Source organism: Oncorhynchus mykiss, chromosome 3 (genome assembly GCF_013265735.2).
Source record: "Oncorhynchus mykiss isolate Arlee chromosome 3, USDA_OmykA_1.1, whole genome shotgun sequence".
Lineage (NCBI taxonomy): Eukaryota > Metazoa > Chordata > Actinopteri > Salmoniformes > Salmonidae > Oncorhynchus > Oncorhynchus mykiss.
The window spans coordinates 62,397,193-62,412,063 of record NC_048567.1 but is presented as its reverse complement, the minus strand read 5'-3'; the positions used below and the strand labels follow the sequence as shown (position 1 = coordinate 62,412,063).

Here is a 14,871-nt window from a genome sequence, read left to right as displayed (position 1 = left end):
TTGAGAATTTGGCGGTCTGGTGGTCTGAGCCGAGCCACCCGGACAGCTGATGAAATTGTGGGTTTGCACAACCGAAGAATTACTGCACAAACTGTCAGAAACCGTCTCAGGGAAGATCATCTGTGTGCTCGTCATCCTCACCAGGGTCGTAACCAACTTCAGTTGGCAAATGCTCACATTTGATGGCCACTGGCACGCTGGAGAAGTTTGCTCTAACAGATGAACACCTGTTTCAACTGTACCAGGCAGATGGCAGACAGAGTGTATGGCGTCGTGTGGGAAAGGGGTGAGCTGATGTTAATGTTGTGACCAGAGAGCCCCATGGTGGCGGTGGGGTTGTGTTATGGGCAGGCATAAGCTACGGACAACGAATACAATTGCATTTTATTGATGACAATTTGAATGCACAGAGATACAGTACATGACGAGATCCTGAGGCCCATTGTTGTGCCATTCATCCGCCGCCATCACCTCATGTTTCAGCATAATGCACCGCCCCATGTCACAAGGATCTTTAAACAATTCCTGGAAGCTGAAATTTCAGTTCGTCCATGGTCTGCATACTCACCAGACATGTCACCAATTGAGCATATATGAGATGCTCTGGATCAACGTGCACGACAGCATGTTCCAGTTCCCGCCAATATCCAGCAACTTCGCACAGCCATTGAAGAGGAGTGGGACAACATTCCACAGGGCACAATTAACAGCCTGATAAATTCTATGTGAAGGAGATGTCACACTGCATGAGTCAAATGGTGATACTGACTGGTTTTCTGATCCACACCCCTACCTTTTTTTTGCGACCAGCGTGCATTTCTGTTTTCTCAGTCATGTGAAATCCATACATTAGGGCCTAAATGTATTATTTAAATTGACTGATTTCCTTATGAACTGTAGCTCAGTAAAATCTTTGAAATTGTTGCATGTTGCATTTATATTTTTATTCAGTATAGTTAATGTAAATTTGTGCGATTTAAGAACTCTGAAAAAACATCCAAATGAATTCCAGATTTCTTGAGTTATCTTCGATTTAATACAGACTAATTTGAGGAAGTGTATACTGGCTTCGGCTTCTCAAGAGGGACAAACAGTACTATTGCCTCTTTATTCTCGTTTTTCAAGCAAAGGCCTTTTTAAGGGAGTATACGAAGCACAGATGTTCACTTTGCCTAGCTGAGTTCTGCTAGGAGAAAACCAAGCCTAGTATGCAGGTGACATTAGGACTCGCCACTCAGTGGTTGTGGTGTCTGTTTGGTTCAGTTGGTGTAGCCTTTGATGGGCCAATATGGGCCGAGAGTAAATCTTTACTGTTTTCCTTCTCTTTGAACCATGTGTGAACAAAGTGATGCTCCTCTTCTAACTGTTGAGCATTGAAGACAGAGTGAAACACACTGGCCTGATTAAAGGTTTGTGTTAAATTACCTACCTGACAAAGACGCCAATGACCTCCATAAATGGATTGTGGTTTATGTGTGAGTGTGTGCCTGCGTGCGTGTGTGTGTGTGTGTGTACCGAGTTATATGTGTCTGCTAACTCGCACCCACTCCCTTGAAGATGTAACCAAACAATCAAACTGCCCACTGCTAACAATGACTTCATTGGTTGTTGCCACATTGAGATGTACCGTGTGCCTCATAATCAAATACATTCCACCTCATGATGTAGGACTGCCGGTCGATGACTGCCATAGGCCAGAGAGTGAAGGCGGAATTGTTCTTATTATGACAGCCGTGGAACTCAAGATATGTGCAATATGCGAAGTGGATATGGAGAGTACCAAGTGACTGAAATTCCTACCAATACTGCAAATGGCACAACTGCGAATTTGGTCTGAATTGTTTTGGTTTTCTAAGCTGTTTCAAATTCCACTCTGTTTTTCAGTTATATCTCATTGCTGAGATCAAACATTGCCCATTGAGGTGTATTAAAATGCATATTGATATTTTTTCATCATAAAATCCATACTGATATTAATACCTACTCCAAGCACTTCAATATGACTTTCTTTTTCATTTGTCTTATGGCGAAAGATTAAAAGGAATCGATTAAACTGCTCTGCTGCTGTGAAAATTCAAACCAAATACACAACAACAAAAAAGCAGAAAAACAGCTTGAATGAGATGAATTAGAGATTAAAGCCCTTGATAGAAACAGTATCTGTGAGAACATTTTCAAAGGCTTATTGAAGTAAAGGATAAACACCTCAGCCTGGTTAAAAACCCATCACCTGTCCACCATTATGATTGACACTAGGGTCACAGTAGCCAGCACTCTGACAGCATCTCTCACTCTCTCTCTCATTCTTCCCTCCATCCCACTGACTGTCTTGTTTTCCCGTTTTCAGTTGCTCTAGGTCTCTTACGCTCCTTTCTCCTCATTCTTAATCAGTACCACTCTAGACTGACACAAGCTCAGTCCCTAAAAGAAACCATGGAGACTGGAATAGGAGCCTACCATACCCTTTCTCCTCTCTCCTTCCCTCTCTCCTCACATTTCTGATTAATCCATCCTTCTCCCCACCCAGCTACTGAAGGAATTCCCAAATAATAATTTAATTAATGAGACTTAAATGAAACCCCTGTACCCCCTTCTTTTACTCCTCTTAACATTACCTTAGGTGGCCGTGTCATGATGTAAGACAGGAAGGACCATCTGGCCCCTGTCTCCAGGCTGGGAATTGCCTTTGTTGTTTTTCATGTTTATGTTATGTAGTTATGTTAGGCTTCAACTTGTTTTAATTGGGCTTTTTTTATTATTTCCCTGTGAGAATATCCTCATGATCCCATGACATTAGCTTTTTTCTTCCTGGCTAATTACCCATTTCTATGTCTGTTGATGGATCACCCAAGTATGATTTTAAATGGTGAAGAAGTTATAATGATCAGGGCTGATGGCTTCGTGAATCATTTAGTGGAAGTTGGGTAATTTCAATAAAGAGGGATTGGGGAGCATGACAGGTGGGTTTAGAGATGGGTAATGATGACAGTGAATGGTGTATGTGTGTGTGTGTAAAACAAGTTTTATCCCCTGAGATTTGGGGGATAAAACTCCTAAAAGAGATGTTCATTTTTACGTGACAAAAATGAACATTGACCACACACTTAGACACTTTGCTTCTCCTTGGTCTGCAGTTTAAAAAAAAACAGGTCTGCTTTGACCTGTCAGACGTACACACTAAAATGACCCCCACACACTCATAAAGGCTTACATTTCTAGTTTACTTTAATCGGAAAAAAAACAAATTCTCATTTGGGTCAAGAAAAAAAATAGACTCCATAAAATACACAGATCTCTCTCCGTCGGAGTTAAAGTGGTCACCCAGGCAACATCAACATAGTCTATGTTTCAAAAAGAAGCATCAGTTCAATGCTTGAGTGGGGTTGAGATCAGAGGAACTGGTGGTAGAGTGGCGATGGTGGGTTCCCTATGAAAAAGAGGGAGGGGTTATAACAGATCACATCAACCATAGGTACAACAACTCTCAGTGCAAATGAGTCCCACACCTTTAAAAGGAAGGTCCTTTAGCCCCCTGAACTATGCCTAGGAATCTGTCAACATATACACTACCATTCAAAAGTTTGGTGTCACTTAGAAATGTTCTTGTTTTTTTAAAGAAAAGCTAACTTTTTGTCCATTAAAATAACATCAAATTGATCAGAAATACAGTGCAGACATTGTTAATGTTGTAAATGACTATTGTAGCTGGAAACGGCTGATTTTTTTTAATGGAATATCTATATAGGCGTACAGAGGCCCATTATCAGCAACCATCACTCCTGTGTTCCAATGACACATTGTATTAGCTAATCCAAGTCTATAATTTTAAAAGGCTAATTGATCATTGAAAACCCTTTTGCAATTATGTTACCACAGCTGAAAAATGTTGTTCTGATTTAAGAAGCAATAAAACTGGCCATCTTTAGACGAGTTGAGTACCTGGAGATCAGAATTTGTGGGTTCAATTACAGGCTTTTAATGGACAAAAAGTTAGCTTTTCTTTCAAAAACAAGGACATTTCCAAGTGACGCCAAACTTTTGAATGGTAGTGTACATCTTCATTAGCCTACATCCCACCTATACACATTTCTGTATCTTTATACTGCATGAGGGAAACACAAGAAAATACAAAAATTAGCTCCGTATCTTCGGGTAACGACAACAAAAATACACACATTTATTTACGGATGGGCACAATGTATTTACACAAATATATATATTTGTATATGGTGTATGAAACAGTTCCTTACAAACGTATTCACCCCCTTGACATTTTTCCTATTTTGTTGCATTACAACCTGTAATTTAAACAAATTTTAATTATTTTATTTTTATTTTATTTATTTGGATTTCATGTAATGGACATACACAAAATAGCCAAATTGGTGTAGTGAAATTTAAAAAACAACAATTAGAAAAGTGGTGCATGTATATGTATTCACCCCCTTTGCTTTGTAACCCGTAAATAAGATCTGGTGCAACAAATTACCTTCAGAAGTCACATAATTAGTTAGATTGCACACAGGTGGACTTTATTTAAGTGGCACATGATCTGAGTATACTTCCACCTTTTCTGAAAGGCCCCAGAATCTGCAACACCACTAGGCAAAGGGCACCACCAAGCAAGCAGCGCCATGAAGACCAAGAAGCTCTCCAAACATGTCAGGGACAAAGTTGTGGAGAAGTACAGATCAGGGTTGGGTTATAAAAAAACATACAAAACTTTGAGCATCTCACAGATCACCATTAAATCCATTATTAAAAAATGGAAAGAATATGGCACCACAACAAACCTGCCAAGAGAGGGCCGCCCACCAAAACTCATGGACCAGGCAAGGAGGGCATTAATCAGAGAGGCAACAAAGAGACCAAAGATATCCCTGAAGGAACTGGAAAGCTCCACAGCGGAGATTGGAGAATCTGTCCATAGGACCACTTTAAGCCGTACACTCCATAGAGCTGGGCTTTATGGAAGAGTGGCCAGAAAAAAAGCCATTGTTTAAAGAGAAAAATAAGCAGACACATTTGGTGTTCGCCAAAAGGCATGTGGGAGACTCCCCAAACATATGGAAGAAGGTACTCAACTTAGATGAGACTAAAATTGAGCTTTTTGGCCATCAAGGAAAACACTATGTCTGGCACAAACCCAACACCTCTCATCACCCTGAGAATACCATCCCCAAAGTGAAGCATGGTGGTGGCAGCATCATGCTGTAGGTATGTTTTTCATCGGCAGGGACTGGGAAACTGGTCAGAATTGAAGGAATGATGGATGGCGCTAAATACAGGGAAATTATTGAGGGAAAACTGTTTCAGTCTTCAAGAGATTTGAGACTGAGACGGAGATTCACTTTCCAGCAGGACAATGACCCTAAGCATACTGCTAAAGCAACACTTGAGTGGTTTAAGGGGAAACATTTAAATGTCTTGGAATGGCCTAGTCAAAGCCCAGACCTAATTCCAATTGAGAATCTGCGGTATGACTTAAAGATAGCTGTCCACCAGTGGAACCCATCCAACTTGAAGGGGCTGGAGCAGTTTTGCTCCAGGGGGGGGTTATGCACGCTCAAGTTTTCTGTTTTTCTGTCTTACTTCTTGTTTGTTTCACAATAAAAATATTTTGCATCTTCAAAGTGGTAGGCTTGTTGTGTAAATCAAATGATACAATCCCCCCCAAAATCTATTTAAATTCCAGGTTGTAAGGCAACAAAATAGGAAAAATGCCAAGGGGGTGAATACTTTCGCAAGCCACTGTAGCTTAGGTACTAGTCTGTTTAGTTAATAATCCACTCCTTGATGTGTCATTGTGAAACATCTTTGGCACACAAGGAGTGGAATGTTAGCTAAACAGTCTGGTATCCAGGCTATGTGTATGAACATTTTGGGGAAATGTATCCCCTCATGGCCCCTGGCTATTGCTGATAATTTTGCTTTAGCTCAGTTGTTCTCTTCTGGTGTAACTAGTTTAAGTGTTTGTGAGGCAGGTTGTGTCTTTTCCTCTCTCTGTACTCCCTGCTTCCTACAGCTTATCACTGTATTCGCGCGTGGACAGATTTTGATGGGAGTGGACCCTCTCTCTTCACATATTCCTCTCTGGCATGAGTCTCACCACAGAGCTACTGAACACATTCCAGCACAGGAACCTCCGTTCCCAAGATTTCCTTCAGGAAACAAGGCGAGATCGTGATCAAAACACAGCAGATCTCACTAGGATTATGGGAGATTCAGTCCTCACAGGCTCACAACCTCTCACACAGCTGATGCTCTCATCTTGGTCCCTGGGTGCCTTGTCGTTGTCTGAGTTTGATTTGGTCCTCCACCACTGTGGGCCCCATTCCTGAGGGACCCTATTTCCTCCAGGGGCAGGTGGGTGGAGTTGTAGGCCAGTGGAGGGATGGTATTAACCAACATGAGCTGCAGAGGCTTCTTCTCTGGGCTGTACTGGCAGCGTACGTAGCGGGAGAAGGCTGCACGATACGTTTTGTTGAACAGAGTGTATACCAGAGGGTTGACGGCTGAGGAGAGGTATCCCACCCACACGAACACGTTCAGCAGCCCCCCCATCACCCACGGGTCACAGTTCATGGGGTTGCACACCACTGCCAGCACATTGGTGATGAAGAAGGGACACCACATGACCACGAACAAGAAGAAGACCACACCCAGGACCTTGGTGGCCTTCTGCTCATTGCTGATTGACTGCATGGTACGACGCCCGTACCGCGGGTCCACCCCAGCCCCGCCAACCCCTCCTCCCACCCCTCTCGTGTCACGGCTGAGCGAACGCCTGAAGAAGAGCTTCTCTGAGGAGAGCGAGGACTGTGGGAAGAATCCCAGGGTCAGGGTGGCACTCCACTTGGGCCTGGGCACCAGCTGGTCCAGGCAGAGTGTAGCCTCATTCTGCAGGGCGCTGATGGTGAGGAAGTAGGTGACCACCATGATGGTGAGGGGGACGAAGAAGGCCACGAAGGAGCCTACCAGGACGAAACTGTCATCTGTCAGCAGGCAGCTGCCATCTTTAAATACCTTTGTGTGGTCCCGCAGGCCTAGGACAGGGATGGGCATGGAGATACCTACAGAGAGACACAGAGAGAAGTTATTTTGGTGTGAGGTTTGTGTGTTTGTGTGTGTTCCATTTCTTGAGATTTCAAAGTAGTTTTCTACAGCTCGTCTCTGCCTAAACCAGAGCACTGTGGCGCTTCAAGATTTTACCAGTAATATCAAAAAGTAAAGAAAGTCAACAATCATAGTCAACCTGTTGCTCATTCCAACCGTAAATCAAGCCACCAGGGCAGGATCCTCTTGCATTATTAATGTAATAGCCCTCATATCGCCACTGTCTGCCCACCAGGACATATAAACCCTGCAATTTCCCCTCACAGATTCAGTCAGCACTATTATCATTAGCGTCCAATAACTGGATTTGGGAGAGAGAGGGACAGATGCATCTGGAGCCATTCACTATGGCTTTCATCCCCACAGCAACACAGTTTGCTGCAGGGACCCTAATGCCCTCAGGGAGGAGCTGCAACTGGCCTGACACTGACTGACATTTTGGGGTTCAGAGCAGGAAAATAGACAGGGAATTAAGATCCCATCACTTTAGGCACGCACAGGTAACATATTCAATGATTTATAACCTCCCATTTGCAAGTATACTGAACAAAAATATAAACACAACATGCCACCGTTTCAAAGATTTTACTGAGTTATAGTTCATATGAGGAAATCAGTCAATTGAAAGTTAATTAACATTCCACTCCTGGACATGTCATTGTGAAACTTCTTTGGCCCAGTTAATTCCTTCGCATCCTGATCCGAAAGAAATGAAATAGTCCCTCGTTTTATTACACGTTCATGACTTTGATTGGAAGAAGGATGAGTACTTCCTCTTTCTAGCTTCATTATTGTATATTCTATTCCTCTTATCTTAATATGTATGTATATAAATATTAAAAACTCTGCATCGTTAGGAAGGGCTCGTAAGCAAGCATTTCAGAGTAAAGTCTACTTGGCACGTGACAAATACCATTTTATTTGATTTTCTGACAAGGCCACAGTCAGCATTTTATTGTCATATTTAGGAGGCCAAAAATCCATCAAAATGCTTGTATATCCAGAATTCAGAAATAATCAAAAGATAAGTTTTGTCTGCGTTTCTCTTCACCCTGATGATCTCCTCCCACTTGGCACACACTGGTTAAATCAATGTTGTTTCCACGTCATTTCAATGAAATTACTTGGAACCAACAAGAATAGATGTTGAATTGACGTCTGTGTCCAGTGGGCCCCCTCTAAAAATATACAGTGCATTTGGAAATGTATTCAGACCCCTTCCCCTTTTCCACATTTTGTTATGTTAAAGCCTTATTCTAAACTGCATTCAATCGTTTTTTTCCCTCATCAATCTACACACAATACCCCATATTGACAAATCAGAAACAGTTTTTTGCAAATGTGTTAGAAATAACTATTCAGAACTATTCAGACCCTTTACTCAGTACTTTGTTGAAGCACCTTTGGCAGTGATTACTGTCACAACTTCAGCCGAAGTCGGTTCCTCTCCTTGTTCGGGCGGCGCTCGGTGGTCAGCGTCGCCGGTCAGCGTCGCCGGTCTTCTAGCCATCGTTGATCCACTTTTCATTTTCCATTTGTTTTTTCTTTGTTTCTACACACCTGTTTTTCATTCCCATAATTATTGTTCATGTATTTAACCCTCTGTTTCCCCCATGGTGTTGTGAGGGATTGTTTTATGTCATGTTCGGTATGTTGGTGACTGGTTATTTCGACGGGTGCTGTTTCTTGCCCGTGCGTAGAAGTTGATGTTTGTGTGTTTTGTGTTTGGGCAAGTCTATTGTTTTACCTTGCACCGTTCATTATTCTGAGTAAAGTTACATTGCTCCCAATTCTCTGCTCTCCTGTGCCTGACTGCATACACCAGCTTACACCCACCATTCTGACAATTCCAGCCTAGAGTCTTCTTGGGTATGACGCAAAAAGCTTGGCACACTTGGAGTTTCTCCCATTCTTCTCTGCAGATCCTCTCAAGTTCTGACAGGTTGGTTGGGGAGCGTCGCTGCACAGCTATTTTCAGGTCTCTCCAGAGATGTTCGATTGGGTTCAAGTTCAGGCTCTGGCTGGCCACTCAAACTCCAAGTGGGCTGTCATGTGCCTTTTACTGAGGAGTGGCTTACGTCTGGCACTCTCCCATAAAGGTCTGATTGGTGGAGTGCAGCAGAGATGGTTGTCCTTCTGAAAAACTTTCCCATCTCCACAGAGGAACTCTGGAGAGCTCTGTCAGAGTGACCATCAGGTTCTTGGTCACCTCCCTGACCAAGGCCCTTCTCCCCCGATTGCTCAGTTTGGCCAGATGGCCAGCTCTAGGAAGTGTCTTGGAGGTTCCAAACTTATTCTATCTAAGAATGATGGAGGCCACTGTGTTCTTGGGGACCTTCAATGCTGCAGAAATGTTTTGCTACCCTTTCCCAGATCTGTGCCTCAACACAATCCTGTCTTGGAGCTCTACAGACAATTCCTTCGAGTAATGGCTTGGTTTTTGCTCTGACATGCATTGTCAACTGTGGGACCTTATATAAACAGGTGTGTGCCTTTCCAAATCATGTCTAATCTATTGAATTTACCACAGGCGGGCTTCAATCAAGTTGTAGAAACATCTCAAGGATGATACATTTGCGAAAGATTCTAAAAACCTATTTTTGCTTTGTCATTATGGGCTATTGTGTGTAGATTGATGAGGAAAAAAACATACAGTGCCTTGCGAAAGTATTCGGCCCCCTTGAACTTTGCGACCTTTTGCCACATTTCAGGCTTCAAACATAAAGATATAAAACTGTATTTTTTTGTGAAGAATCAACAACAAGTGGGACACAATCATGAAGTGGAACGACATTTATTGGATATTTCAAACTTCTTTAACAAATCAAAAACTGAAAAATTGGGCGTGCAAAATTATTCAGCCCCCTTAAGTTAATACTTTGTAGCGCCACCTTTTGCTGCGATTACAGCTGTAAGTCGCTTGGGGTATGTCCCTATCAGTTTTGCACATCGAGAGACTGAACATTTTTCCCATTCCTCCTTGCAAAACAGCTTGAGCTCAGTGAGGTTGGATAGAGAGCATTTGTGAACAGCAGTTTTCAGTTCTTTCCACAGATTCTCGATTGGATTCAGGTCTGGACTTTGACTTGGCCATTCTAACACCTGGATATGTTTATTTTTGAACCATTCCATTGTAGATTTTGCTTTATGTTTTGGATCATTGTCTTGTTGGAAGACAAATCTCCGTCCCAGTCTCAGGTCTTTTGCAGACTCCATCAGGTTTTCTTCCAGAATGGTCCTGTATCTTCCCTGTCCCTGCTGAAGAAAAGCAGGCCCAAACCATGATGCTGCCACCACCATGTTTGACAGTGGCGATGGTGTGTTCAGCTGTGTTGCTTTTACGCCAAACATAACGTTTTGCATTGTTGCCAAAAAGTTCAATTTTGGTTTCATCTGACCAGAGCACCTTCTTCCACATGTTTGGTGTGTCTCCCAGGTGGCTTGTGGCAAACTTTAAACGACACTTTTTATGGATATCTTTAAGAAATGGCTTTCTTCTTGCCACACTTCCATAAAGGCCAGATTTGTGCAATATACATTGGATTGGATATCCATAGGATTGTTGTCCTATGGACAGAGTTTCCCACCTCAGCTGTAGATCTCTGCAGTTCATCCAGAGTGATCATGGGCCTCTTGGCCTCATCTCTGATCAGTCTTCTCCTTGTATGAGCTGAAAGTTTAGAGGGACGGCCAGGTCTTGGTAGATTTGCAGTGGTCGGATACTCCTTCCATTTCAATATTATCGCTTGCACAGTGCTCCTTGGGATGTTTAAAGCTTGGGAAATCTTTTTGTATCCAAATCCGGCTTTAAACTTCTTCACAACGGTATCTCGGACCTGCCTGGTGTGTTCCTTGTTCTTCATGATGCTCTCTGCGCTTTTAACGGACCTCTGAGACTATCACAGTGCAGGTGCATTTATACGGAGACTTGATTACACACAGGTGGATTGTATTTATCAGTCATTTATTAGTAATTTAGGTCAACATTGGATCATTCAGAGATCCTCACTGAACTTCTGGAGAGAGTTTGCTGCACTGAAAGTAAAGGGGCTGAATAATTTTGCACGCCCAATTTTTCAGTTTTTGATTTGTTAAAAAAGTTTGAAATATCCAATAAATGTCGTTCCACTTCATGATTGTGTCCCACTTGTTGTTGATTCTTCACAAAAAAATACAGTTTTGTATCTTTATGTTTGAAGCCTGAAATGTGGCAAAAGGTCGCAAAGTTCAAGGGGGCCGAATACTTTCGCAAGGCACTGTATTTAATCCATTTTAGAATAAGGCTGTAACGTAACAAAATGTGGAAAAAGGGAAGGGGTCTGAATACTTTCCGAATGCACTATTCAGAAGGGGATTGAGACTAAAAGGAGAAAGAAAGGTGGAGTTTTTCTTCGAGTTGATCTTTTCTTAACCAGGGATTGTAAATCAATAATTTTTTGTCTGGCTTTGTTGAAATCCAGGGCATGTTAAAAAGATGAACCAAGACAAACTTGAAATGTAGAAAAGCAATCGCGTCAAGAGACATCTTCTTGTGTGGGTTGGGATGTGGAAGCAGTTGACATATAGTCAAGACAATCTTCTGCTATCCAGATGGCCATGGAACCCTGAATCAATCATATGACTCAAGTCCAACATTTCATCATGTAATCCTTTGTTTATATTCCTTCTCCTCTGTTGCTATCCACCCCCATCATGTGTCTTTACTCCATTCCTCCCTAGTATTACAGGTTGTTTGGACTAGCTTCCCGTTGCCCTGGATCTTCAGTGGCTTCTGTAGAGCAGTGCAGCAGCACACCCGGCACAGCAGTTGGAGACAGACCAAAACACATACCTGATCCAGACATCTCAACCATCTCTGCCATGTTTCCACACTAACAAGTCCACACCAGAACCACAGACACAACGAGCTCCGGGTTGGAGACCACACCAGACACAAAACATGAGCTTAACCCCAGGAAGAGGAAATGTTAAACTGACCTTAGGTCAGTATCTCTGCTCTGTAGGAGCAATTTACTACTACTCCAATAAACACAGCTCAGCTAATTATTTCTCCATATTTGCAAAAAAGCTTTCAGTGGCAGTTACATTATCATGGAACTGCTGATGCCAATACGGACATTTTTACGGCGTTGGTTATTGCGTGTTTCTTTGTTCGAGGAAACTATAGCTCAGTGTGTCTGAAGGGATAAAAATAGCCCCAGGGGATGCTTTCAGTCTCTGTCTGTCAGACCAACATTGAGGCACAATACATGACAGAGATACAGGAAGCTGTAGGAACCACCTCAATGATTCAACAGGAAAGAAAATGACTGCTGGTTTCAAAGACCAAATAGTACTATTTTTTAATTGAGCTTGGCAACTTTTGTAAAACTATCTTGTTTGATATGAAAAATTAATAAAGTCCTGGTCATGGCAAAGGAACATTCCTTGGTCATGGCAGGGTGAGGTGGGTGTGCGTGTGTACAGGATGAGGTGTGTGTACGTGTATGAGGTGTGTGTTCTGTGTATGTGTGGGGTTTTGTAAGGTCTTCAGAGATGTCTCTCTGTGGTAGCATTTTTGTGCAATAGGCTGGGCAGTAGCAGCACTGTTCCAGGGTTTGTTTAACAGCACACATCATCTCAGTTCTGTGTAACATCAGCTACACTTCAGCTTCTCTCTCTCTCTACCATGTGCAGATAAACGAGAGGAGAGGGGATGAGACCTAACATGTAGATAAGCAGCAGTGACATACATAACCTTATTTAATTTGCAGGCGGCAGCGTATCATATTCTAGCGCTCCGCTTGGGACCAGGAACCTGTGGAATGGTGAGTCATATCGGTAGTTCATTTCTCCCTACATTGTGTATTGTCTCTCTCTGCTTCCCTGGTTCTATGTGACATTGTCCCTCCCTGCATCCCTGGGTCTCTACACAGCATGACTGGATCATTAGTGGTGGTATTGAACCATTGGAAAGGAGCCACACAAGTCATTGACTACAGCTCAGCGTTCAACACCATAGTGCCCTCCAAGCGCATCATTAAGCTAAGGACCCTGCTGTCCACTCCTGATCCCCAGGATCATCATCTTGGTCGGCGTCTTGCAGCTGGAGCTGCACGTCAGGGAGGGGAGGGGGTACTGTCACGTGTGCTCCCTCTCCGGCCTCTAGGTCACCAGGCTGCACGTTAGTGTTTAACATGATTTTTGAATGACTACCTTATCTCTGTACCCCACACATACAATTATCTGTAAGGTCCCTCAGTCGAGCAGGGAATTTCAATCACAGATTCAACCACAAAGACCAGGAAGACTTTCCAATGCCCCGCAATGAAGGGCACCTATTGATAGATATGTTAAAAAAAAACATTGAATATCCCTGTTGAGCATGGTGAAGTTATTAATTACATTTTTGGATGGTGTATCAATACACCCAGTCACTACAAAGATACAGTCGTTCTTCCTGACTCAGGTGCCACTCAGGGATTTCACCATGAGGCCAACGTTGACTTTAAAACCGTTACAGAGTTGAATGGCTGTGATAGGAGAAAACTTAGGATGGATCAACAGCATTGTAGTTATTCTACAATACTAATGCTAATACTAGTGAAAAGAACAAAGGAATAAATTATTCCAAAACATGCATTCTGTTTGAAACAAGGCACTAAAGTAATTCTGGAAAAAATTTGTCAAAGCAATTCACTTTTTGCCCTCATTACAAATTGGGGCAAATCCAATACAACACATCACTAAGTACCACTCTTCATATTTTCAAGCATAGTGGTGGCTGCATCATGTTAGGGGTATGCTTGTAATCATGAAGGACTGGGGAGTTTTCAGGATAAAACATTTATGGAATGGAGATTATGCAAGGAGAGAAAAAAGTTTTCATGGGCACACACATCTAAAATAATGTATTCGATTACAAATACATTAACATGGTCCTTCAATAATTATGAATAATACTTACACCGTGGTGCTTCACCACACATTATAATCTGATCCAGGAAGGATTTTTTGGGATTTGATAGTCAAATGACAACTGCTGTTGTGATAGTGCATGTGATGCAACCACACTGGGAAAAAACATGTTTTGCGAGGAATGTCCAGAATATTTTGTATCATTCGTAACACCAATGAAACCTGGATCCACATGGATCTAATATCCCAAGCAAATTGAAGTTCATCATCTGTTGTAGTCTGCTTGATTTCAGTAGCGGTGCATGGGTAACAAAAAAAAGCCATTACAACCTACACTGTATGTGTTGCGATAATTGCTTTGTTTGCTGTTAATTCATATGCCTTGTGACCGTGATAGGCCTAAAGGCCGAAACAATAAGAAGACAGTAGTAGAATAAATTCAACCACACCTTTTTTTAAGACAAAACCATATAGCAACCTCTGTCCGTTAAAGTCTACGACGCATATTGCATTTAACAGACAGTTACATGACCTACAGCATTGTTAAGCAAGTAAAGTTGAAGTCGGAGGTTTACATACGCCTTAGCCAAATACATTTAAACTCAGTTTTTCACAATTCCTGACATTTCAATCCTAGTAAAAATTCCCTGTCTTACGTCAGTTAGGATCACCACTTTATTTTGTGAAATGTCAGAATAATAGTGGAGAGAATTATTTATTTCAGCTTTTATTTATTTCATCACATTCCCAATGGGTCAGAAGTTAACATACACTCAATTAGTATTTGGTAGCATTGCCTTTAAATTGTTTAACTTGGGTCAAACGTTTTGGGTAGCCTTCCACAAGCTTTCCCCAAGA

General features: G+C 42.3%; 1 protein-coding gene across 1 annotated transcript in view; it reads right to left on the bottom strand.

The window, feature by feature from the left end:
* Positions 1 to 5,667: 5,667 nt before the first annotated feature.
* LOC110520346 (5-hydroxytryptamine receptor 2A) overlaps positions 5,668 to 14,871 on the bottom strand; it is a 38,908-nt gene continuing 29,704 nt past the window's right edge. Inside the window, exon 3 of the mRNA XM_021597601.2 lies at positions 5,668 to 7,073. Within this exon, the coding sequence (XP_021453276.2) occupies positions 6,250 to 7,073 (824 nt within the window). The 3' untranslated portion in view covers positions 5,668 to 6,249. The remainder of the gene's footprint in view (positions 7,074 to 14,871) is intronic.